This window comes from Suricata suricatta, chromosome 4 (genome assembly GCF_006229205.1).
Source record: "Suricata suricatta isolate VVHF042 chromosome 4, meerkat_22Aug2017_6uvM2_HiC, whole genome shotgun sequence".
Classification (NCBI taxonomy): Eukaryota; Metazoa; Chordata; class Mammalia; order Carnivora; family Herpestidae; genus Suricata; species Suricata suricatta.
Genome location: NC_043703.1, coordinates 107,903,867 through 107,929,780, shown reverse-complemented (window position 1 = coordinate 107,929,780; position 25,914 = coordinate 107,903,867). Strand labels below are relative to the sequence as shown.

At 36.8% G+C, this 25,914-nt stretch overlaps 1 protein-coding gene across 1 annotated transcript in view; it reads left to right on the top strand.

Moving 5' to 3' along the window:
- The window catches only part of WDPCP (WD repeat containing planar cell polarity effector), a 370,463-nt gene that overhangs the window by 69,475 nt on the left and 275,074 nt on the right, over positions 1-25,914 (top strand). Inside the window, exons 3-6 of the mRNA XM_029937462.1 lie at positions 3,491-3,538; positions 4,376-4,426; positions 5,952-6,022; positions 6,359-6,418. Coding sequence (XP_029793322.1) covers positions 3,491-3,538; positions 4,376-4,426; positions 5,952-6,022; positions 6,359-6,418 — 230 coding nt within the window. The remainder of the gene's footprint in view (positions 1-3,490; positions 3,539-4,375; positions 4,427-5,951; positions 6,023-6,358; positions 6,419-25,914) is intronic.

Here is a 25,914-nt window from a genome sequence, read left to right as displayed (position 1 = left end):
GGTCTTTGCACTGGGCATGAAGCCTACTTAAAAAAAGGGTAATATTTCAAACATACAGCTGGTGTACAATGAATTATATTCATGTTTTTTGGATTTCTTGCTCCATACTCCCGGCACTGAGCCCAATGTGGGTCTGACATGGGGCTCAACCAAAAACCCGTGAGACGGTGACCTGATCCAGATTCAAGAGTCTGATGCTTGACTGAACCACCTGGGTGCTCCTAAAGAGAAGATTTTTTAAAAGATACTTCCTGACAATACATACTTTATCCCATAATATGAATAAGCATTATTAAAACATACATTACTCCTGTCTTTCATCCTTTAAGTTTGTATTTATTTTTTAACTTTTGTGACCTTGACAGTTTTGAAGATTTTATGCCAGTTATTTTGTAAGAGGTCCCTATATTTGGATATGTTTGAAGTTTCTTCACAAATCTGAAGTTTTAGATTATATATGTTTGATAGGAATATCCCAGAAGAGATGCTGTGTTTTCAGCACATCCCAGTTGGGTGGCATATAATTTCAATTTTTGTCTTACTTGATAATTTTCATGATCACTTGACTAAGACTGTGTCTGGTAGTTTTCTCCACTGCAAAGTTATGTTACTTTTCCTTTGGAATTAGTATTTCATAGGGAGATATTTTGAAATTATGTAAATGTCCTGTTCCTTATTAAACTTTATGTATATTTATTATTTATCTTATCCCTGTAGGCTGAGGTTTCCTCCTCAATAGTTTTAATCTATTACTATCATTATTTATTTTGATACTTAAATTGTTTCTGATGTGGCCAATGGAACCCCTCTCAAGCTGAGTCTGTGTCTTTGTGACAGGTCCCTATCAGTATTTAAACATTTCCATTGTTTCTGGCACAATAGATCTTTCGGGATGTTTAGTATACTTTCCCTTCCCTACACCCAGAGTCAGTTACTTCTCTAAGTAGCTTGGTTCCTTTAAGAGGAGAGTGGTATCTAGAAGTCATTGGTGCTTTAGTTATGTTTATTGCTATTGGAGTATCATTTTTTCCAGGCTCTCAGTGGGCAGAGCGTAGGGTATGTATGTATGTATGTACGTACATATATTTACATCTATATTCATTTTTTTAATCTATCTCTATATATTGAAAATCAATTCTAATCTACCAACATGGAGTTCATTCTAATTTTCTCCCTTTCTATATTTGTATTTCTCTTCTCGGACAGTGAGAAACCTGGGGGTCCCATATCTTTTACTTACTTAATAACCCTGTGTGCACTCAGTCTTACCTCAGTGGCCAGTTCCACCCCCCCCCCCCGCCCCCACCCATGTGGATGTCTTCCTCACTTTGACACCCACACTGGGCCATTGCCCCATGGTGACTGTCTTCACCCACCTGTGGTTCTGATACACTGTCAGCCTGACACTATGCATGGACATCTTCCTCATCCAGCTTAGGCTCTGATTGGGTTTTGACAGCCCACTCTGGGTCAGATGCAGTAGATCAGAATTTGAGGTTCTTGGGGTGCTTGGCTGGCTTATGTGACCCTTGATCTTAGGGTTATGAGCTCGAGCCACGTATTGGCTCTGGAGATTACTTAAATAAAAAAAAAAAACTTAAAAAAAAAAAAGAGTTCAGGGCCTTTATGGTCTTCATAGTTCTGTTCTAGAGTTGTAAATATTTGGCTGCATCTAATGATGGAATGTTATACTAGGGTACACTGTGTATGTATATAATGCTATGGTTCTTAAATTAAAATAAACCCACCTTGTTATTAAAAGTATAACATATATATTGAAAAGTATAAATATCATAAGGGTATATTTTGAACTATCAAAAGACAAACATGCCCATAAAAATCACTCAAGAAATAAAATATTATCAGTATCTTAGGAGCCCTACTTATAACCTTTCCCAGTCACCCCTTATTAAATATTTTTAATCTAACCAATAGAAGTAAACTGCATTTTTAAAAATTATGTGTCTCGGGGCACCTGGGTGGCTCAGTCGGTTAAGTGTCCAACTTCAGCTCAGGTCAGATCTCACGTTCGTGGGTTCGAGCCCTGCATCAGGCTCTGTGCTGACAGCTAGCTCAGAGCCTGGAGCCTGCTTCCAGTTCTGGGTCTCCTTCTGTCTCTGCCCCTCCCCCTCTCATGCTCTGTCTCTCTCTGTGTAAAAAATAAATAAAACATTTTTAAAAAATTAAAAAAAAATTATATGTCTCAGTGCTCATGACTTGCTCATTCAGAAGAGCAGTGACTCTTGATCTCAGGGTTGCAAGTTCGAGTCTTAAAAAAAAAAAACCTTAAAAAAAATAAAATCTTAAAAAAAGTTATATGTCCCAGTTAGTGGCATGGTGAATAGAATGGAGCTTTAATAAGTACACAGGATTGAATATTTTTAACCAGTCTATTTAAAAAGTTAATTATAGGGATGCCTGGGTGGCTCAGTCAGTTGGATGTCCGACTTCAGCTCAGGTCATGATCTCACAGTCCGTGGGTTCGAGCCTTTCGTCATACTCTGTGCTAACAGCTCAGAGGCTCGAGCCTGCCTCAGATTCTGCATCTCCCTTTCTCTCTCTCTGCCCCTCCTCCATTCACACTCTCTCTGTCTCTCTCTCTCTCAAAAGTAAATAAACATTAAAAAATATTAAAAAAAATAAGTTAATTATAGCTATAATACTTTTTTCAAAGTTTCGTTCTGTTTGAGAAAGTTTGGAGCAGTCAGTCACTAGGGGGCAGCCTATACTGCTTCCACTTCTTCAGAAACAGTTGCATTCTTTTGTTAGTAACTAGAATTATTTTGCATGGAGGGAAACAAATGTTAATTCAAAGAAAAATTATTTCACTGTTCACAGAAAGGAATAAAATGGACACAAGTATTTTGTTTTCCTGTAATTCAGTTGCAAAGACAGAGTCCTTGGTAAATCACTCTTAACATCTGGGAAGCCTTGCTTTGCTTTTTAGTCCCAGGAGAGCATCTGGCTTTGAATGGCTTCAAGTAACTTGCCCTTGCTTTCCTCTACTTTTCTCTTTTTCTCCTGCAAATTTTCCCCAAGCACTGTACTAGATTCAAGCTAACTGGACAAAAGCAAGCAACAACTCAGAATACAACAGGGCATTTCCATGTACTAATTTCATTTGGCATTGCTTAGTGGAAGTTCCTTTTGGTAGCACTTGTCAAAGATAACAGAGGAAGTGTGAAAGAGAAAAGTTGGTCTTACTTGATTTCAGTTTTTTACTGCTCCTTTCCTCATGCCCTTCCAGCTTTGTGTAAATCTTTTCTAATTAGATTGATAAACTTTTCAGTTCCTGCATATCCCTAGAATAGATGAACTCCTATCAATATACTTTTGATCTTATTTTTTCTAGTAACATAAAAAAGATGTTACTACCTACTCCCTACTCCCAACACCAATCCTAACATATATATATATGTATCGTATGGTTTGGCTTCTTATTTCCTGGAACTTTTTACTATAATCTAGTGTTATTTCTTCTTTTCTATAGATAGAGACATAGGGATCTACCAGTATTATGACAAGAAAGACCCACCAGGTAAAGTATCTATTCTACTCAACTAATTTTTATAAATGAAATCTTCTAAACGGTAAAATACTGACCAATCCTTTTTGAGCTTCAGATAAATTCTAAAATTAAAAAAAGTCATTTCAGTTCTTTAGAAAAATGCTGAGGTTGATATCTGTTCTATATAAAATAAAGCAATATTGAGAAAATGCTGTAGAAGAACATGAAAATGTTCATTTTGTTGCTGATCTGACTGATAACTGGACAGTCTATTCACATTTATTTATCAGTGTCCCAGTAGAGGGCATTGTTAATGCGTGGGTCCCACTGGTGCTGGCCTCCCGGATCCTCACCTGATATCTGAAATAGGCATTTCTGAGTGAATGATCAATTTTCTTTATCTGATTAATCCTGTTAATCCCAGAAGTTTCATGATGGGCCAAAAGGTCTTTCTAGCTAGTTACTTCCTGTTTTGGTCTCTGTTGAAGTGGGGCCGGTGTGGGCATCCTATGTGCTTAGCTTGGTGGTTAATAGGCTAGCTTCCTGGTTCTGATGACAGACTGAAGCAGCTTCTGTTCTGGACTCGGTTGCAGTTCTCTTCCCTATCTGATGAGATTGTGAGCTCAGGATATTGGCCCACCTGTTGTGCTCTGTAAGCCTTTGCACTACAAATTTAGGAAATACCTCTATGAAATGAAAACATTCACATTATGGCATTTTTTCAAGTGCCTTTTAAAAAATGTAACATAACTCATTAATCTAAAGCGATGTACACAATATACATTATGTGCATTTAAAAATACAAAGTATTAAAATTAGAATAATTTCTGCTTTTATTTTCTTCTTTCCTTCTCTCTTCTGCTGAAGTATCAGTGACAGAGCATGGTAATTTAGAAGAAAAGCAGAAGCTGGCAGAATGTAAGCTGACTTTATATATTTTTGGAATTATTATAAAATGGGAATTTTAATACCCCTGAAGATTCAGTCTTAAATATTTTAAGCTTTCTGGACAAGTAGGAAATGTTATTCCTTCCAAATTTTTTATGATTATAAATTCCCATTGTTTAGGTATATAAACATGAGAATTATATTTCTTGGGCATTTCTAATTCAGACCATTGAAATCTCTGTCCAGTTTTGATAAGCTCGATGCTTGTGTAAACAAACTTTCTTAATGAACCATGTTTATATAATTTAATATATTTAAAATAAGCATATCACATTTAAATTCTGATAATGTTTTATTATACATACCATGCTTAAATGATTAATATGTTTTACACATTTTAAGCAAATAAAATTTGTTAAAAAGAAAGGAAAGAAACTTAGTATTAGGATTTTATTCTTTCTAGTCTTATTTGTTCTCAGATATATAAATACATTATATATGTAATTTGGCTACAATGAAATATGGTTTTGATGATTGAAATTAAATATAATTTAAGTTTTATATGGGATACAGGTAGGGCTGAAAATCCTACTTGTTCCCTTGTTTAAAATGGTCAAGTTGACATTTAATTTTTTTAAATGCTATATTAGTAGCTGCAACATCAATTTAAAACCCTGTACATATGCTCTGTACATCATACATTATGTTTATAGAATGAAATTAAATTTTCTGAAATAAGATATATAGCAATTCTATAAAATTTAAATGACTACATATACTATATACACTATATATAATATATGAGTATGCATACAGAACATATGCACATATGTATAACTCTTATTTAGAATTATTTAGGAGAATTCAAAGATTTATTTTCTTCATGAAACATATCATTATAATGAATTTAACATGTTGTTCTTTTAAATAAACTTTTAAATAAACTATTTTTAGTTTGTCTTAGGCTAACCTTGAGTTTCTACTAAATAATAATTTTATCCGTTAAGCATTTAAAACAAAAAAAGTTTATCATTATTGAATTGTGGTATAGATTTTAAAGAGGATCGTTTTAAATAAAAAAGTGTTAATTGGTGATGTTTACTTTAAAATTTATATTCTGTCCTTCATATTTTGTATAGTATTTCTTTCCTTAATATATTCATTTACTCATAGGAATTTTTAGGTTTGAGAAATCTACTTGAAATTTCTTTTAGATTGAACTGCTAATTATTCATTTTAAAAAGTTACTTCTCCAGTAAAGAGTTGGTCATTTACAATTAGGTACTATATTCACAGCATGAGGAAACTTTGCCAGGGATTCTATGAGCCGTGTTGGTTTTCATCATAAAATTATGATCACTGAGATTGTTTTGTGGTAAAAATCCTGTTTCTATGACAAAGCCTTTCAAAAGGCTGTTATTTGATGATGGAAATGAAGCCCACTTCCTCTCAATTAAGGAGGTGTTTTATTTTAATCCTTTCAAGGCACACTGCTAAGCGGTGTTTCCTTTTTAAATCATGTTTAACTAACTGTAATACATGTTTCATTTGCCAGCACGAGATTATCCGTGGACACTCAAAAATAGACGCCCAGAAAAACTTCGAGACTCACTCAAGGAGTTGGAGGTATCTCTCCAAAAGTTTCAAAAATGGCAACAAACAAATCTGTTTTAAAACATCTTTCAACAGCTTTAATTTTCATAAAGGATCAACTCTCCTAGTGATGATAGCTTTGCTTTTGTCTAGGGAGGAGTTCCAAAACAGTTCCATCTTTGTGTGGCGTGCTGATCTTTTTTTTGTTTTGGTTTGGTTTGGTTTGGTTTGGTTTGGTTTGGTTGGTTTTGTTTGTGTGTGTGTGTGTGTGTGTGTGTGTGTGTGTGTTTTGCTTGCAAATCAGAAACACTTTAACTGGTAACAGCAGTGTGTATAGCCAACTACACTCTGTTTTTCTGCTTCCTTCAGGAGCTGATGCAAAACAGTCACTGTGTGCTGAGCAAATGGAAGAACAAATATGTCTGTCAGGTAAAATGGTTTGACATAATTTTGCAATGTTTAACCAGTGGAGCTGAAAACTATGCAGTAATTGGTATTCTTGTGTTATGATAGGTAATGGACAAAAACTTTTTAAGAGTAGATATTTCATAGTTTGAATTCTAGTCATTCTAGAACTAACATTAGACAGACGGACCTAGGCCACCAGGTTGCCTCATTAATCATTGCAGTAGTACTGACACTATAAATGCTAATAAAAATCTTTTCAGATGGTATTTTTTGTTTGGATTTGTCTGAATGTTGTATTAGATATTTACTGGTACAGATTTAATCATATTTTTGAATGAAGATAAACCCATAGGGCAGAGGTTTTTTGACATATTACTTTAGCAAGCAGTTTTAAGTACAATGCTAATGGAAATCAACAAGTGAACTAGAGTTAGACCTAACATAACAAGACATTTTCTCTTATGTTTTGAACCCTCTAAGTTGTGCTGTTTAATATTATAGCTACCAGTCACCTGTGGTTATTTAAAAATAAATTTAAACTAATTAGAATTAAAGTTGCACTACCCATATTTTAAGTGCTCAGTAGCCACATGTTATATGGACAATATAGATACAGAACACTTCCATTACAGAAAGTTCTGTTAGCACAGTTTGGGCCTAGACAATAGGAGCTACATGTTGAATGGGTCTAGATTCAGTACATAATAATTAGTGACCATTGATCACAAAATCATGGACAAATTCCTCAGCTTTTTATATAGACTTAAGATACACTAGTTGCCTGGAAAAATTGGACTTGTTTATGATTAAAACAATCATTTGTCATATTCTGCTCATACAGGTAATTGAAGTTACATGAGTACTACTGATAATTATAACTTTTATGGAATTGAATATCCTATATGAATACAAATTCTGATTTGTTTATAATGTGATTTCTTTTAGGTCTAACTATTCTTGTTTGAGGTTTGGGCCCATGGCTGTATCTGCAAATCTACAACATTGAGTTTGTAGTTATTATGTACATATCTTAACTGAGTCTTTGAATATGGGCTATCATTTCAATGGTGTGTAGTTTTTCCTCATTTTTTCTTTAAACTAGTGTACTTTTACTAATGAAAGTAACTGCTTACCTTCTCAAATGGCATGAGTTACTATTTTCCAGAGCATGTTTTCTAGGCTGAATTAATATTATTAGAAGCATAATACTTTTTAGATTTGAGTTGAGATTCTATTCAAAAGGGTGAAGTTATTTAAACACTCATAATTTGTTTTCACTAAACTTAAAACTTTAAAACTTGAATGCAAAATATGCTCTAGAAAGTTTTAAACTTAGTACAACTCAAATTGTACTTCTCAATGCCATTACTCATCTTAAAAGCAGGCTCAAATTTATTTGACTGGAGGGCAAGCCTACTACCTATAGTAAGAGGTGTGTCTTGTGGTCTCCACCCTTACAATTGCACAGGGTAAGTTGGAACATGTCAGGCATCTTAAAATATGTAGTGAAACATCCCAATAAGGCAATCCTTTTTAAATAGAAATTATTGTTTTAATTTTTAAGCAAGTTTGTATGTATTTGTATATAGGTGGAATCAGGAAAACGACATCCCTCACTATTGAATTAATTAAATGCAGAAAAGGAATTTTCATGACAGAATAGACATAAATTTACTTTTGCAATTTAGATCAAACTGACAATAGTGGTTTCTTAGGCTGTTGTACCAATGAGTCGCTTTTAATATTTCCGAAGGAATTTATTTTTCTTTATGTTCTGTCATATTTTGTACGTTGTTTGATAAATTAAAATAGTCCTTTTACCACCAGCACATTTTTGATATGATGATATCTTGACCTCTACCCTGCCCACTTAACTTCCACCCTGTGCACTAGTCCAGATTAATTCTCGTATCAAGTCTCTCCTTAACCTTTTGTTACTTGCAAAATAAGGGCTCCCCAAGTTACTCTAGGGTCCTCCTTTTTGTGTATTATCCAGCATGGTGGCTCCAAAGATAACATGTGCTTAAATTTCTATTAGTGGTTTTGCCTCTATATTTAGCTCTAAGATGGCAACAGTTGACTACAACATATTCTTTTTAAAATTTTTTAATTTTTTTTTTTTTTTGAGAGAAATACAGATTGCAAGCAGGGGAGGGGCAAGAGAGAGGGAGACATAAAATCTGAAGCAGGCTCCACGTTCTGAGCTGTCAGTGCAGAGCCTAACTTGGGGCTTGAATTCCTGAACTGTGAGATCATGACCTGAGCCAAAGTCAGATCCTTAACTGACAGAGCCACTCAGGCGCCCCGACGACAACATATTTTTAAAGAAGGGTTGAAAAAAGTCCTTCAGTACGTTGGTGCTACTATAGTTGAACTCTCAATCTTTGACTGAAACTGATGCCTCAACTGATATAAATTTTTTACCTCCCAAAATCGCAAAGTTAAGACTTAGAGAATTTATCTTGGTCGTCTTCTTTTTAAGGGATCCTTATTTCTTCAGAAGGTCCAATTGTTTGGAAAATAGCAAGGCAACTACAACAAAATAAAGTATTTCAGAAGATACAGTTTGAGCTTGGATTTTCCCCTCTATCAAATATTGAGATTTTATGGTTGTCATAATAACTAACATTTAGTTCTGTTGTTGATCCAATGACCTATAAATTGTACCACTTAAAAATAATTCCTTCCACTTGCAAATTCAAAACAGTTCATAAATCAAGACTTATCTATGCATGTCTATAGGAAAACTGTTTTTTTAAAGTTCGTTTTTCAATCTAAGCTTGTTCCTACTTTGAAATGCATTTAAAAATATGAGATGTAATTTATAGTTTTAGTAGCTGTCAAAGTATTTCTTTTTTTATTTCCTAAAATAATTTTATTATAAGAAAGTATTTAACAATTTCCAGCTTTGAATTTCGTTTATTTAAAAAAAATATTTTTTTAGGCGCACCTGGGTGGCTCAATCGCTTAAGCATCCGACTTGGGCTCAGGTCATGATCTCACAGTCTGTGGGTTCAAGCCCCTCGTTGGGCTCTGTGCTGAGAGGTCAGAGGCAGGAGCCTGCTTCAGATTCTGTATCTCCCTTGCTCTCTTCCCCTCCCCCATTCACTCTGTCTCTTTCTCTCTCAAGATAAAATAAAGGCATAAAAAAATTAAAATAAATTTTAAAAAGTTAATATATATTTTTGAGTGAGAGAGAGAGAGACAGCATGAGCAGGGAGAGGCAGAGAGGGAGACACAGAATCTGAAGTAGGCTTCAGGCTCTGAGCTGTCAGTACAGAGCCTGACGTGAGGCTCAAACTCAGAACTGTGAGATCATAACCTGAACTGAAGTCAGACACTTAACCAACTGAGCCACCCAAGTGCCCCTCAAGCTTTGAATTTCCTAAACTATTTTACAGACTATTCACTTTACAAATATTTTACAAATGGAATGATAGTTTCAGGATTAGGTGACTATGAAGTTGTGTACCATTATGATGGGATTTTTAAATTCTTTAAATTATTGTGCTTTAAGTCATATTCATATTTGCAGGTTATTGCTAATTATTTAAAAGCAGTGTTATTAAGATAGACATAAACTCACATATGTTGATTTTAGATTAAGTTATTTGAATCGTATATGTATAATCAACTATAAAAATATACAATCTCAGCTCTACCTTGATGTCTTTCTATAACTTCTGCATTTCCAGTACAATTTTAAAGTGCCAAAAAAAGATCATTTTCTTTCTTAGTTTTTTTTAATGAATTACTAGCCATGCTATGTAAAAATATAAATTGTTTTCTAAGCCTATCACAGATAAATTGTGAGTTTATGGAACTCATTTTATCTTAATTTCCTCACTTACAGAATTGATAGCTTTGTTACCTGATCTTTCCTTTCATCCAATTGTATGAAAATGAGTTTGGTTTTCTCATAAGATAACAATTGACAAACTAGGAAGACTTTAAATTATAACTATTAGAAACAGCATATTACTTATATAAAACTTATCACCATATTTATTGACTGCCACCATTATGGGATGCACTAAGGAAGTGTAAGATGTGAGCTGAGTCCCCAGTGTAACCTAGTCAAGGAATATAGACACATGAAATCACTAAGACACTCATGAGTGCTAAGTTGTATGATACCAAGTAAAAAGATAGTAACGTTTAGAGAAAAGTAAAGTTTAGTAAAAAGTAAGAGTTTAGAGAGAAGGGATAGAGATTAGCCTGGCAGTGAGATGTAGGATAAAACAGGAAAACTAGAGGCAGTCTGAATAAAGAGCACATGAGATAGGATAATTATTTTCTGGAAGCACCAACCCAGGGGTTTCTGGACTTAAAGATGCTAAGCACAATACTCAGTAGCAGTGAGGCAGCTAGACTGAGAATAAGGGGATTAAGTGAGAGTCTATATCTGGAAAGATGAGATCTTCCCCAGCTCTTTCCCCTCTCTAGCAGCTAGGTGTATGTCTCTGTGTAACCTGTTTAAAGGATCCTTCTCTAAAAATATATATATTTTCCTTCCCACCAACCTCCCCCACCTCTCTTCTGCTGGCCCAGAGCAAAGGATACAGATAATGAATTAGGTAGTTTCCTTTCAAAAGGTAGGTGTGCCAGCCAATCTCCTTACAGTGGAGTTCTAAGTTAATAAACCTGCCAATGCATAACAAGCTCCCAATCAAATTTTAAAGAGACTTACTTTTAAATATAACCAGAGAGCTAGAGATTATGATACTTTTGAGAGAATTCTCCATCTGTATATCTGAGATCTAGGAGTCTGAGTCTAAAACAAACAAAAGATAAAGAATCAGGGACAATGCAATAAAGAGAACTAAATTCAGGGATTTAAAATTAATCCCCACAGAGATGTAAGAGGAGCTGTTGCATCTTTGAAACAAGAATAGGAAGCTATTTTTAAGAAAGGGATATTTGGGAAAAGGGGAAGGAGCTCTTGAGAATTAAAAGTATGACAGCAGGATCACCTGGGTGGCCCAGTTGGTTGAGTGTCCAAACTCTTGATTTCAGCTCAAGTCGTGATCTCCTGGTTCGTGAGACTGAGTCCTGCATCAGGCAGTGTAGAGCTTGTATGGGATTCTCTCTCTCCCTCTTTCCCTCTCTCTCTGCCCCTCCCCTGCTTGCATGCACTCTCTCTCAAAACAAACATTAGTTAAACAAAATATGACAGCATAAATAGAAAAAATAATAGAAGAATGGAAAGATTAAATTGAAATATCCGTATACTGCAGACCACAGTGACAAAAGGACATTTTAGTGAACAGTAGACAATAGAAGAAAATTAAAGTATTAGGCCAGAAGGTTTAATATGTAGATAATTAACAGGAAACAGAAGAGAAGAAACAAAAAATAATAGGAGAAAAATTGCAAGAACTGGAAGGTACTTATTTTCAGTGTGAAAGAACCCAATGACTGAAAAAAGGTCAATACAGAGGCTTATTTTGTGAATTTTAGAAAACCAAAGATGAAGAGAAGATCCAAAAAGCTTTCAAATGAGAATAGAAAATAAGGTACATACAGAGGAATGGGAATCAGATTTCCCAACAGCAACATAAAGACAAGACAGTGGAATGATGCTTTCAAAATTCTGAAGGGAAGAGATTTTTAGCCTAGAGTTCTATATGTTGAATTCTAAATTGTCATTCAAGCAGGGACATTTTCAGACTTGTTAGCTTTCAAAAAAATTTACCTACCAGGCACTTTTCTCAGGAAGTTATTGGAAGATGTGCTACTCTAAAGCAACAGAACAAACCAAGAAACAAGATTTCTTAGGAAATAGAAGATCTTACATAAGAAAGAAGTAAAGAGAGAGGTGCCTGGATGGCTAAGTCAGTTAAGTGTCCAACTCTTGATTTTGGCTCAGGTCATGATCTCACAGTTCATAGGTTGGAGCCTCACATTGGGCTCTATGCCGATAGTGTAGGGCCTGCTTGGGATTCTCTCTCTCTTTCTCTCTCTCTCTCTCTCCCTCTCCCTCTCCCCCTTCTCTCCACCCCTACCACATTTGCATTCTCTCTCAAAATGAATAAATAAACTTAAAAAAAGAAATGAAGAGAAATCTTAGAATGATAACTGTGCCTTAGGCCTAGAAAGCAACTATTCCAAATTGGGGCAGGGGACAGAAGATTCTGCTAGGAATCTTGAAAGAAAGGAAGAAACAGAACTGATAAATCTAATATCTTATCTGATACAGAATTTTAAAAAATAATAAATAAGAGATAAAAGATGTAAGAGAATTAAATCTTTATTCATGATAATAGGCAATCAATAAGTAGTGACTAAAGCACATATGAAAGATATTGCTAGTTGCTTGCGTAATATCTGTTTTTCTTTATGAACAGACACTGATGTTCCCAGTAGCAATGTGACAATTTTAAAGTACTCACTTACCCTGTTCCCCATGAAGCTGGAGGTGGCCATGTGAAGTAGCTCTGGCCAAAGTAAGCAGAGGTCACTTGTAGGACCTATAAGAAAGCTTATTAAAGAGACGAGACTCAACTGTGATATGCCTTTTCAGCTTCTCTTCTTTGATTTCTTCTAATCTGGATCTGAGATATGCCTGAGAGGCAGGACCCTGCTTTTGACCATTTTTTTCCCCTCAAGGCAAAAGTGTGTGTGTGTGTGTGTATATAAATTTCATGTCTGCCATATGCCCTATAGTATACTCAGTGCTAGGGATACCAGTGAACAAAAGACAAAAATGACCAATATTTCTGTCCTCTTGCAGTTTACATTTCCAGTAGGAAGATAGTCATGAAAATATTAATAAGTAAAATACAGAGTATGTAAGAAAGTGAAAACTGTTAGAGAAAAGTGAAAAATAAAGCAAGAAAGGAGATATGTGTGGGGGATGGGAGTGTGTGATCGGCCTGATATTTGGTAACGAGGAAAGGCCTCATGCAATATTTTGTGATTAAGAAGATGATGCAGGAGCAAGCAAAGCAAGATAGCTGGAGAAGAGGGTTCCAGGTCGGAGGGATAGCAGGTCCTGAGGCCCTGAGACGGGAGTATACCTGTCATGTTTGAAGAACAGCAAAGAGTCAATGTGACTAGAGTGGAATGAGCAAGGAGAAGAGTTATAGGAATTGAGATCAAAGAAGCAATTAGACAGTAGCTGTATAGAACCTTGTAGGCCTTTGCTAGGACTTGACTTTTACACTGAGAGATGGGAAACCCGTGAAGGGTTTTTGAGTAGAAGAAGAACTGGATCTAATTCACTTTTCAGTTGGATCACTCTGTATATATGATAGGACTGAAGATGCAGTCAGGAAGATGAGTTAGAAGACTGTTGTCATAGTCCAGGTAAATAATGGTGGCTTTGACTGGATGGTAGTGGTTGTGTGGTGAAAAGTGGCCAGATTCTGGGAATACTTTGAGTTTAGGCCATCAGAATTTGCTAATGGGTCAAATGTGGTAGATAGAAGAAATGTCTTAGCAGCTAGAATGCAGTTGCCATTTACTGAGATGAGGGAGATCCCAAAAAGACATTTTTGAGGGAAATATCAGGAGGTCAATGGACATCATTTTTTAAAAGTATTTTTTATATGTTTATTTATTATTGAGACAGAGAGAAACAGAGCATGAGTAGGGGAGGGACAGAGACACACACACACACACACACACACACTCACTCACTCACTCACTCACTCACTCCGAAGCAGGCTCCAGGCTGTCAGGACAGAGCCTGACGCAGAGCTCGAACCCACAAACCATGAGATCTTGACATGAGCTGAAGTCAGACGCTTAACCAACTGAGCCACCCAGGCACCCCTGGATATCAACGTTTAAAAGGCTATTAGACATTCAAGTGGAAAAGTCAAATAGTTGATTATAGAAGTCTGTAGTTTAGAGAAAAATCTGGGCAGGGAGATAAGTTTGGGAGGCAGCCATCAGACAGTGTTAAAGCCAAGAGATTGGTAAAGATTGCCAAGGGAGTGAGTTTATATTAGAGGACTAGAGCAGGCTGAAGGGCTGAGTTCTGGAGCTCTTCAGCATTTGGGGATTGGAGATAGAGAAAGAGAAAGATGGTACAACTCCTTGCTAAGAAGGAGTAGCCAGAGCACACTGAAGGGGGTATGGTATCCTGGAAACTAGGTTTTAAGAAGAAAGTGGAGTGTTACTGTTATCTAAGAAACTAACTACAAGATGCCTCAGATGGACTAGTGTATGGAATAGCGTGGAGGTCATCAGTGATAAGAGCAGTTTCAGTAGATGGTGTGGGCAGGACTCTGATTGGAATATACTTAAGAGAAAATGGGAGGGGAGAAATTAGTAATTAACAGTGTAAGAAAGGGTTATGTTATAGAGGAAAATGGAGCTTGATGGAGAAGTGCAATCAAAAGAGGTTGTTATTTCTTTTTTTAGATAGGAGAAATAACATCTGTTTCTATTGGTATGCTAATAGAAGTCATCCAATAGAGAAGGGAAGAACGGACGCAGGGAAAGAGGAGGAGAATTGATTGCAGGAGTAATGTTGACAAAATGTCACTTAATAAAGGGGGTGGTCATGGAAAGTAGATGTCTGGTACCTGATGATATCATGGACCTGTCTTATCAGCCATGGACTGCCTAACTGCAGATTTCTGGTTCTTTGAGGAAAAATTAGTCCATTCTGTTAAGTGATGACTTTTTTTTTTAGGCTTCTGTCATATGCATCTGAATGTAATTCTGAGTGACAAAACATGTTTAGAAACGTGGGCATAGGACCAGAAGAAGCTACTATAAGAGTTAAAAATGGTCACATTTGCAAGTGGAGGAGAGGCTGTGGTGGGATTAGGCAGTAAACAGTTTCTGTTTTTTGTTTTTATTTTAGAGAGCATGTGAATGGGGGAGATAGGCAGAGTGAGTGAGTGAAAAAGAGAGAGAGAGAGAGAAAATGAGAATGTTAAGCAGGCTTATGCTCAGGGCAGAGCTGATGCAGGCTCTATCCCACAATCCTGGGATCATGACCTGAGCTGAAATCCAGTCAGATGCTCAATTGACTGAGCCACCCAGGTACCCCAGCAAACAGTTGTTTTAATTCCAGGTATTCTTCAACATTTTTAACAATTTATATGTGTATTTCTTTCAGTCTTTTAAAAACATTGCCCATATTGGTTCTGAGAAGCAGATGTCAAGCTGTACTAAGGGGGCGCCTGGCTGGCTCAGTCAGTAGAACATGTGACTCTTGGTCTCGGGGTTGTGAGTTTGAGCCCCATATTGGGTGAAGAGATCACTTAAAAAAAATTAAAAGAAGATGTACTAGGAATGCAAGAGATTTATGGGAGAGATGTGAAAGATAAAGGAGGAAGGGAGAAAAGTAGGTGGGAAGAATCTGTTGACTGGGATGCTAATCTGAACCCCGTGAAAGAAGGAAGGAAAGAAGAATGGGTATAAAGGGCCTCAGGTATACATATATATAGAAGTAGCACCCAACCATGCTCAGACCCTGGTAGTAGCCACCTAGGCAAAGTGTAGCTTTTGTTAGTCAACTGTGACTCAAGTTTCCAGCCTCCATTCCTCCTGAAGGAGCTCTGAGTCCTGTGTATCCAAGGCCATCACACCCACAAAGATTTATATTAAAAATAACAGATGTCTGTATATTTGCACATAGAGAATATTGTGCTTGAGTAATATCAATGTTCAGCTAGTCCGTTTAATATCATGCCTTCATAATTGTTCTTTCTTAGTAAAAAAAAAAAAGTAATTCTTTTCCAGAAAAAACAAGGAAAACTTACATTGTATCTTGACTCCTTCAATCCAGAGTTTGATGACTTGCAATAACTCACTGATACAGTAATTATTTACTCTTAAAAATATAAGGTATGAACCCAGTTTTAGAACGTGGTTATGACACAAAGAAATTTTTGATCTTTATAATAATGTATCTTTGAATCATCATCAATGATTATGTATACTGTTATTTTCATAAGTGGTTCTTTCTTCTCTTTTATTAATTGTTTTCATTTTAAACATTTCTTTAAAGAAACTTGTAATTTCCCTGCCTCTGCCCTTGGCATTCATGTCTAACAATGTTTTGGAGGCTTCAGGGTATTTTGGCTCAAAGGAAGCTAATTCAGGACTATGAAATTTCCCTCATATATTCAGTTATAGTTAATGGTAAATATATGTAATGATAAAGGAATTCAAAATCTGAATTATCTGTCGCTTGTTGATTTTCGTATTTAACAAAGTAGAAACAAACACATGCCAAACATTTATCTACTATTTAAAGGGAAAGTAAAGTTTTACTTCCATTGCTAACAAATGAGAAGATGTTTAATGTGTTATATTTGAATACTTACAGTGAGATTTTACATAAAAACTTAAAATATGTTTAAAATTTAGAACTTTAGGTTGGAATGCATCAGTTAGAAAAGTACATGTATAAACGAAGAATCTAAGGTTGGGTTTGAGAACCTAGCAACTGGACATTCATGTATTTGATAATATTAATGTTATATATATGCCATTGTAGCTGAGAGAGAAAATGCATCCAGTCCCTTTGCCAAATTGTAATTAATACCCCTTATTTTAAAAAAATAAAGGAATGCCTGGCTGGCTTAGTTGGTTAAGCGTCCAACTTCAGCTTAGGTCATGATCTCACAGTTCGTGGGTTTGAGCTGTGTCAGGCTCTGTGCCAGCAGCTTGGAGCCTGGAATCTGCTTTGGATTCTGTGTCTCCCTCTCTCTCTCTCCTCCTACTCCTCCTCTGCTTGTGCTCGCTCTCTCTCTCTCTCTCTCAAAAAATGAATAAACATTAAAAAAATAAAGTTAAAAAGTAAAACTATTAGGTTAGCAGAAATACTACTTAAGTGATGATGAAATGAAAAGCAGTTATAGCTATGCCTCTTATAAAATAGCGTTACATATAAAATATTCACAGTAACTCTTCACATGGATGTACCTCCCATTTGGTGGTCATTTTGATCTACATAGAAGCCTAGGTTGAACTGTGGTACTGCAGTTGCCCCCACCTGCTCAGTAAACAGATGTCCTTACACCTGTACTCACCCTTCTGCCATAATAGAGGAACAGTCCCTACTGCTCTCAAGGGCCCAGACTCTCTGCTTCTATGACTTTGACCTCGATCCATAGCTCTCAAATTGCAGTGAGGCCTCCTAGGGACTGCAGTGAATTCACAGGAGTGCTGCAGGATATTTAATAATTTCAAGGAAAACACAAGACTTCTGTCAGACTCTACACAAACAAGCAGCTCCAGGTAGTGTGGGGTCTCAACGTGAGCTTGTACTACATTCCTTTTGAGGATGTCCTATCTATATGAAGCCAGCTTTTCAGAACTTGCTGGGATAAAAGCAAGTGCCATACAACAGTTCACATAGAACAGGAGTGAGTATGAGGGTGTCCAATCTGATTTCAAAGTTTGAGAAGTTGTGTAGTTCACTACTTCTTTTAGTGCACACATCCTACTAGTAAGTGTGGTTATTAGGAAATAATTTTTTTCTTTCAATCTCTGTATATTATGTTTTCAAATGGCTACTAAGGTGTTGGGACAGAAATACTAAGTTGTTAAAATCTCTTTATTAAATGGAATTGCTGGTATTTTTTTTTGGCCTAGAGGTACATAGGATTACTGAGACACATAAGATGCCATGAACTGAGAAAGTTTGGGAGCCTCTGGCCTAGATTTTGGATCCCATGCCATCTGGCCTTCTCAGGACCCCACATGATTGTCATTTCACTCATATGTAGCATAGTGATAGAGAGCACAAATTGCTTCATTGTTCTTGGCATCAAATGTTGGCTTTACTAGCTCTGTGACTTTGGGAAGTTACTGTACCTCTCTGTGCCAGAGTTTATTTAACTATAATGAAGATTAAAAACTCATAAGTTTATTATAAGAATTCAGTAAGTTAATATATCTAAGTAAGTATATATATACATATATACACACACACGCACATATATAAAATGCTTAGTTTCTGGCACAGACCTGCTTTTTATTTTTTCTTTTATTTTTTTTGTTTTTTAAAAGCTTGTGTGTGTGTGTGTGTGTGTGTGTGTGTGTGTGTGTATTTTTACTTCCAAGTATGTGTTTTATTTATTTTTTTGATATATGGTTTATTGTCAAATCGGTTTCCATATAACACCCAGTGCTCTTCCCCTTAAGTAACCTCCTCCATGACCATCACCCCCTACCCCCTCCCATCCCCCTTCAGCCCTCAGTTCATTTTCAGTATTCAAGAGTCTCTCATGATTTGCTCCCTTCCTCTCCCTCTTTTCTTCCCCCTTCCCCTCTCCATGGTCCTCTGTTAGGTTCTCGTGTTAGACCTATGAGTGCAAACATATGGTATCTGTCCTTCTTGACCTGACTTATTTCTCTTACCGTGACAGTCTTGAAGTCCATCCACTATGCCACAAATGGCTATATTTCATTCTCATGGCCATGTAGTATTCCATTGTATAGATAAACCACAATTTCTTGATCCATTCATCCGTTGATGGACATTTAGGCTCTTTCCATTCATTTGGCTATTGTTGACAGTGCTGCTATGAACATTGGGGTATGTGTGCCCCTATGCATCAGCACTTCTGTATCCCTGGGGTATATCCCCAACAGTGCCACTGCTGGGTCAAAGGGCAGTTCTACTGATAGTTTTTTGAGGAACCTCCACACTGTTTTCCAGAGTGGCTGCACCAGTTTATATTCCCACCAACAGTGTAGGAGCGTGCCCGTTTCTCCACATCCTCGCCAGCATCTATAGTCTCCTGATTTGTTCATTTTATACACTCTGACTGGTGTGAGGTGGTATCTCAGTGTGTGTGTGTGTTTTTTTTTTTGAAATGTTTTATTTATATTGAAGCAGAAATAGAGCATGAGCAGGGGAGGGTCAGAGAGAGAGGGAGACACAGAATCTGAAGCAGGCTCCAGGCTCTGAGCTGTCAGAGCAGAGTCTAATGTGGGGCCTGAGCCCATGAACCGTGAGATCGTGACCTGAGCTGAAGTCAGCTGCTTAACTGACTCAGCCACCCAGGCGCTCCCTCAGTGTGGTTTTGATGATGAGTGATGCTGAGCATCGTTTCATGTGTCTGTTGGCCATTTGGATGTCCTCTTTGGAGAAGTGTCTCTTCATGTCTTCTGCCCATTTCTTCACTGGATTATTTGTTTTTCGAGTGTGGAGTTTGGTGAGTTCCTTGTAAATTTTGGATAGAGAAATTTGTCCAATATGTCATTTGCAACTAAATTTTCCCATTCTGTCAGTTGCCAGTGAGTTTTCTTGATTGTTTACTTTGCAGTGCAGTAGCTTTTTATCTTGATGAGGTCCCAATAGTTTATTTTGGTTCTTGATTCCCCTTCCTTTGGGGGTGTGTTGAGAAGGAAATAGCTGCGGTTCAGGTCAAGGAGGCTGTATCCTGCTTTTTCCTCTAGGGTTTTGATGGTTTCCTGTCTCACATTGAGGTCCTTCATCCATTTTGAGTTTATTTTTGTGTATGGTGTAAGAGTCTGGTGCATGTTGCTGGCCAGCACCATCCCAGCACCACCTGCTATAGAGGCTGTCTTTTTTCCATTGGATATTCTTTCCTGTTTTGTCAAAGATTGATTGGCCATACATTTGTGGGTCCAGTTCTGGGTTCTCTATTCTATTCCATTGGTCTATGTGTCTGTTTCTGTGCCAATACCATACTGTCTTGATGATGACAGCTTTGTAGTAGAGGCTAAAGTCTGGGATTGTGATGCCTCCCATTTTAGTTTTCTTCTTCAATATTCCTTTGGCTATTTGGGGTCTTTTGTGTTTCCATTCCAATTTTAGGATAGTTTGTTCTAGCTTTGAGAAGAATGCTGGTACAATTTTGATGGGGATTACATAGAATGTGTAGATTGCTTTGGGAAATAATGACATTTTAACGATGTTTATTCTTCTGATCCATGAGCATGGAATGTTTTTCCATTTCTTTGTGTCTTCTTCAATTTCTTTCATCAGCTTTCTATAGTTTTCATTGTACAGGTCTTTTACATCCTGGTATTTTATGTTTTTTGTGCAGTTGTGAATAGGATCAATTTCTTGATTTCTCTTTCTGTTGCATCATTATTGGTGTATAAAAATGCAACCGATTTCTGTACCTTGCTTTTGTACCCCATGACTTTGCTGAATTCATGGATCAGTTCTAGAAGGCTTCTGGTGGAGTCTGTCAGGTTTTCCATGTAGCGTATCATGTCATCTGCGAAAAGTGGAAGATTGACTTCATCCTTGCTGATTCTGATGCTTTCTATTTCTTTTTGTTGTCTGATAGCTGATGCTAGGAATTACAGCACTATGTTAAACAACAGTGGTGAGAAAGGATATCCTTGTCATGTTCCTGATCTCAGGGGGAAAGCTCTCAGTTTTTCCCCATTGAGGATGATATTAGGTGTGGGCTTTTTGTAAATGGCTTTTATAATTTTTAAGTAAGTTCCTTCTATCCCGAGTTTCTCGAGGGTTTTTATTAAAGAAGGGATGTTGTATTTTGTCAAATGCTTTTTCTGCATCTGTGGACAGGATCATATGATTTTTATCTTTCCTTTTGTTAACATGACGTATCACATTGATGGATTTGTGAATATTGAACCAGCCCTGTAACTCAGGAATGAATCCCACTTGATCATGATGGATAATATTTTTTATATACTGTTGAATTCGATTTGTTAGTATCCTGTTGAACATTTTTGCATCTGTATTCATTAAGAATATTGGCCTGTAGTTCTCTTTTTTTGTTGGGTCTCTTTCTGGTTTAGGAATCAAGGTGATGCTGGCTTCATAGAATGAATTTGGAAGTTGTCCTTCTATTTCTATTTTTTGGAATAGCTTGAGAAAAATGGGTATTAACTCTACTTAAATGTCTGGTAGAATTCCCCTGGGAAGCCATCTGGCCCTGGGCTCTTATTCATTGGGAGATTTTTGATAATGGATTCGATTTCTTCACTGGTTATGTGTTTGTTCATATTTTCTATCTCTTCCCATTTGTATTTTGGTAGTGCATGTGTGTTTAGGAATTTTTCCATTTCTTCTATATTGTCCAGTTTTTTTGGCATATAATTTTCATAGTAATCTATGATGAATAGTTGTATTTCTGAGGGATTGGTTGTAATAGATCCATTTTCATTCATGATTCTATTTGGGTGTTCTCTCTTTTCTTTCTGAGGAGCCTGGCTAGAGGTTTATCAATTTTGTTTATTTTTTTCAAAAGACCAATTCTTGGTTTCATTGATATGCTCAACTGTTTTCTTGGACTCTATATTGTTTATTTCTGCCCTGATCTTTATTATTTTTCTTCTGCTGGGTTTGGGGTGCTCTTGCTATTCTCCTTCTACTTCTTTTAGGTGCTCTGTTAGACTTTGAGTTTGCACTTTTTCTAGTTTGTTGAAGTAGGCCTGGATTGCAGTATACATTCCTCTTAGGACTGCCTTTGCTGCATCGAGAGAGTTTGGATTGTTGTATTTTCATTTTAGTTTGTTTCCATATACTTTTTAATTTCTTCTCTAATTGCCTGATTGGCCCAATCATTCTTCAGTAGGGTGGTTTTTAACCTTCACATTTTTGGAGGTTTTCCGTACTTTTTCCTGGAATTGATTTCAAGTTTCATAGCATTGTGATCTGAAAGTGTGCAAGGTATAATCTAAATTATTTCATATTTATGGAGGGCTACTTTTATATTTATGGAGGGCTACTTTATATGATCTATTTTAAGAATCTGCCATGCACACTTGAGAAGAAAGTGTATTCCCTAATTTCAGGATGCAGAGTTCTAAATATATCTGTCAATTCCATCTTCTCCAATGTGTCATTCAGGTCCATTGTTTCTTTAGTGATTTTCTATCCATTGATCAAATTGATCTATCCATTGCTGTAAGTGGAGTATTAAGATCCCCTGTAATTAACACATTCTTATCAATAAGATTGTTTCTGCTTGTGATTAATTGTTTCATGTATTTGGTCTCCCGAATTCCGTGCATAGATGTTTATAATTGTTAGCTCTTCCTGATAGAGAGACCCTGTAATTATTATGTAATGTCCTTCTTCATCTTTTGTTACTGCCTTTACTTTAAAGTCCAGTTTGTCTGATATAAGCATGGCTACTCCGGCTTTCTTTTGACTACCAGTCGCATGATAGATATTTCTCCATCCCCTTACTTTCAATTGAAGGTGTCTTCAGGTCTAAGGTGAGTCTCTTGTAGACAGCAAATAGATGGATTTTGGGTTTTTTTTATCCATTCTGCTACCCTTTGTCATTTGATTGGAGCATTCAGTCCATTTACGTTCAGTGTTATTGAAAAATGTGGATTTGGATTCATTGTATTCTCTCTAGAGTTTATGTTTTTAGTGGTGTCTGCAACGTTTCCCTCATAGAGTTCCCCTTAGGATTAAATTTATATATTTTGTTAGAAGGAGAGAGGCACATGCACAAGCTGGGGCAGAGAGAGAGGGAGAAAGAATCCCAAGAAGCCATCATGCTGTTAGAATAGCGTGGAGCCTAATGTTGGGCTCAGTCTCATGAATGTGAGATCATGACCTGAGCCAAAATCAAGAGCCAGATGCTCAACCAACTGAGGCACCCAGGTGATCAGACCTACTTTTTAAATACATGAATTTAAACTTATCAACTGGATCTTGTGAATCAAGTTAAAAAATTTTTTAATCAAATACATCTTTATTATGGTATAAAATTTTCCATCTTAATCATTTTTAAGTGTACAGTTCAGTAGTGTTAGATATATTCATACTGTTATGAAACACATCTCCAGAACTTTTTCATCTTCTAAACTGAGACCCTCCCCTTGGGTGCCTCAAAGATATTTCAAACACAATATTTTTTTAAAAATGTAAATTATTTGTTCATTTGTTTATTTATTTAGTAAACTCTATCCCCAACATGGGGCTTGAACACACAACTCCAAAACTAGGAGTTAAATGTTGTGACTGAGCCAGCCAGGCAGCCCCAAACACAGTATCTTTAAAATGGAACTCAGAACCCCTTACCTATTCTTCTTTTGCCATTCCAGTATCAGTGAATGGCTCTGCCTTCCATTCACTTATAGAAACCAAAATACTGGAAGTCACCTGTTTATCTTAGAAATGATCCTCTTTATTTTATTTTATATTTTTTTGAGAGAGAGAGAGAGCACTAGTGGGGGAGAGGGGAAGAAGGAGAGAGAGAGCGGGGGGAGGGAGAGAGAGGGAGAGATACAGACTGACTTACTCTGAAGCAGGCTCCACACTCAGCACTGAGCTGAAACCCTGTGATTATGGCCCGAGCTGAAATCAAGAGTCTGATGTTCGGGGCGCCTGGGTGGCTCAGTCGGTTAAGCCTCCGGCTTCGGCTCAGGTCAGATCTCACATTCGTGGGTTTGAGCCTCGCGTCGGGCCCTGTGCTGACAGCTAGCTCAGAGCCTAGAGCCTGCTTCCAATTCTGTGTTTCCCTCTCTCTCTGCCCCTCCCCCTCTCATGCTCTGTCTCTCTCTGTATCAAAAATAAATAAAACATTAAAAAAAAAAAAAAAGAGTCTGATGTTCAACTGACTGACCTATCCAGGCGCTCCCAAAATTATTCTCTTCTTTACCTGACTCTACACACACACACACACACACACACACACACACACACACACACACACACACACACACCCCCACCTACCTACCTAACTAAACTATTTATCTTATTGGTTTTATCTCCTAAATCTCTCTTACATCTGCCAGACACTTTGTATCCCTATATGCATAACTTTAGTCAAAGCCACCTTCATCTCTCTTCTAGACTATTTTTTTCTTTCCGTGTTATTTTAATAGGATTTAAGAGGTAGAAAAAGCACGTGTGTTGCAAGCATTAGTCTCCTAGACTACTTAAACACTTCTAAGTGTTCTACCTGCTTCCATGTGTGTTCCCCATCAGTCTTCCTCCACCCTGTAGCCAAAATGAGTTTTTAAAAGCAAACCCTTAAAACCCTTAAAACTCTTCTATAAGTCTGCAGAACAGATAGGAAACTGAAAACTGATTATCGAGGGCAGAGATAGGGGAGCATGGGTGGGAGGGTTACAGGGAATGGAACAAGACTTTTAATTGTATACATCTGTACAATTCAGTGGTGTTTTCTTTTGGAACTACATGGATATATAATCCATTCCCAAAATTAAATCAATAAATTGAATTTTAAAAATTACAGAATCACACTACTCTTAAAGTCTGAACCGAACTGTTTCCCAACTACTTACGTTTTTAACTTCATCCCCTATTATATTCTGTTTTAAAAGTCCCAGTGCCCTAACAAAACAAAATTTTAAAAAATCTCAGTGTCTCAGCCACACCCAACTTCTGTCAGTCCCTAATGCTCTACTTGCTTTCTCTTGCTTCAGGGCCTTTGCACAAATTGTTCTGGCTCCGCCTAAAATGCCCTTTGCTCCCTCTTTTACGAGGTGACACTTCTCCTATCTCAGACCGTCAGTTATCATTTCCTTAAGGAAACCTTCCCTGACCAGCTCTGCCCCCTATTATGTGCTTTTACAAGACCATGTACTTCTTGACACTCATTGCGGTTCCAAGTCTGCATTTATTGTGTGACCATCTAATTACTACCTACCTCCCTGATTTGACTAACAGTTCCAGGAGAGCAGGGCTGGAACTGTGCTTGGTGTCTTAAATTAGATCAAAGTTATAAACTATTTGGGAGAAGTTCTAAAACTTGACTACTCAGCTTTTATGATTTTTATTTTCAAAGATTTTTGTGGTTTTATATTTCTAAATCAGCAAAAAGCAGTAGTACCAATTTAACAGTACGAATCCTAAGAAATCTCTGCTATTTGGAAGGTATCTGACAGCATATTAAGGGTGAGTGTGTGTATGTGTGTGTTTAAATTAACTCAGGAAGTGCTGTTGTCAATCTTTAAGAGGTCAACTTATATACAAAATTTTCAAGCCTTTCTGGAACATTTTCAGAGGTTAGTATTTTATAGACCATGCTTTGGGAAATACTCTTTTAGATTTATGTTATATTAGTATTTGTTACAGGGAAGGAGAAGCAGAAGGTGTCAAGAGCAGTTGTTGAGTATGGTCCTAGTAAAAGAAAGTAGACAAGGAGTTAGATTAGAAATGGAAGATTTTAGAGAAATTAAAATCAGCAAAATATTGGTGAATTTGAAATGTGTTCATTGAAGGTGAGTAATTAAAAATGTTAAATTCAAACTAAGGGAACTGAAAAAAGATTCAGTGGTGACCTTTATTCCCACTTTCAATGTTTTAAAATTTAAAATAACTAGAGGCACCTTGCTGGCTCAGTTGGTAGAGCCTTTGGTAGAGCCTTCACCTCTTGATCTCAGGGTCATGAGTTCAGGCTCCATGTTGGACATGGAGCCTACTTAAAATTTAAAAAATGGATAAATTTTTGTGTATGGTGTAAGAGAGGGTCTAGTTTCATTCTTCTGCATGTTGCTGTCCAGTTCTCCCAGCACCACCTGCTAAAGAGGCAGAATGCAAAATGCTTATTGATTTATGATGTGGTTTCATCTTAGCTTGGGCAAACCATGCAGTATTTAATACATAGTAG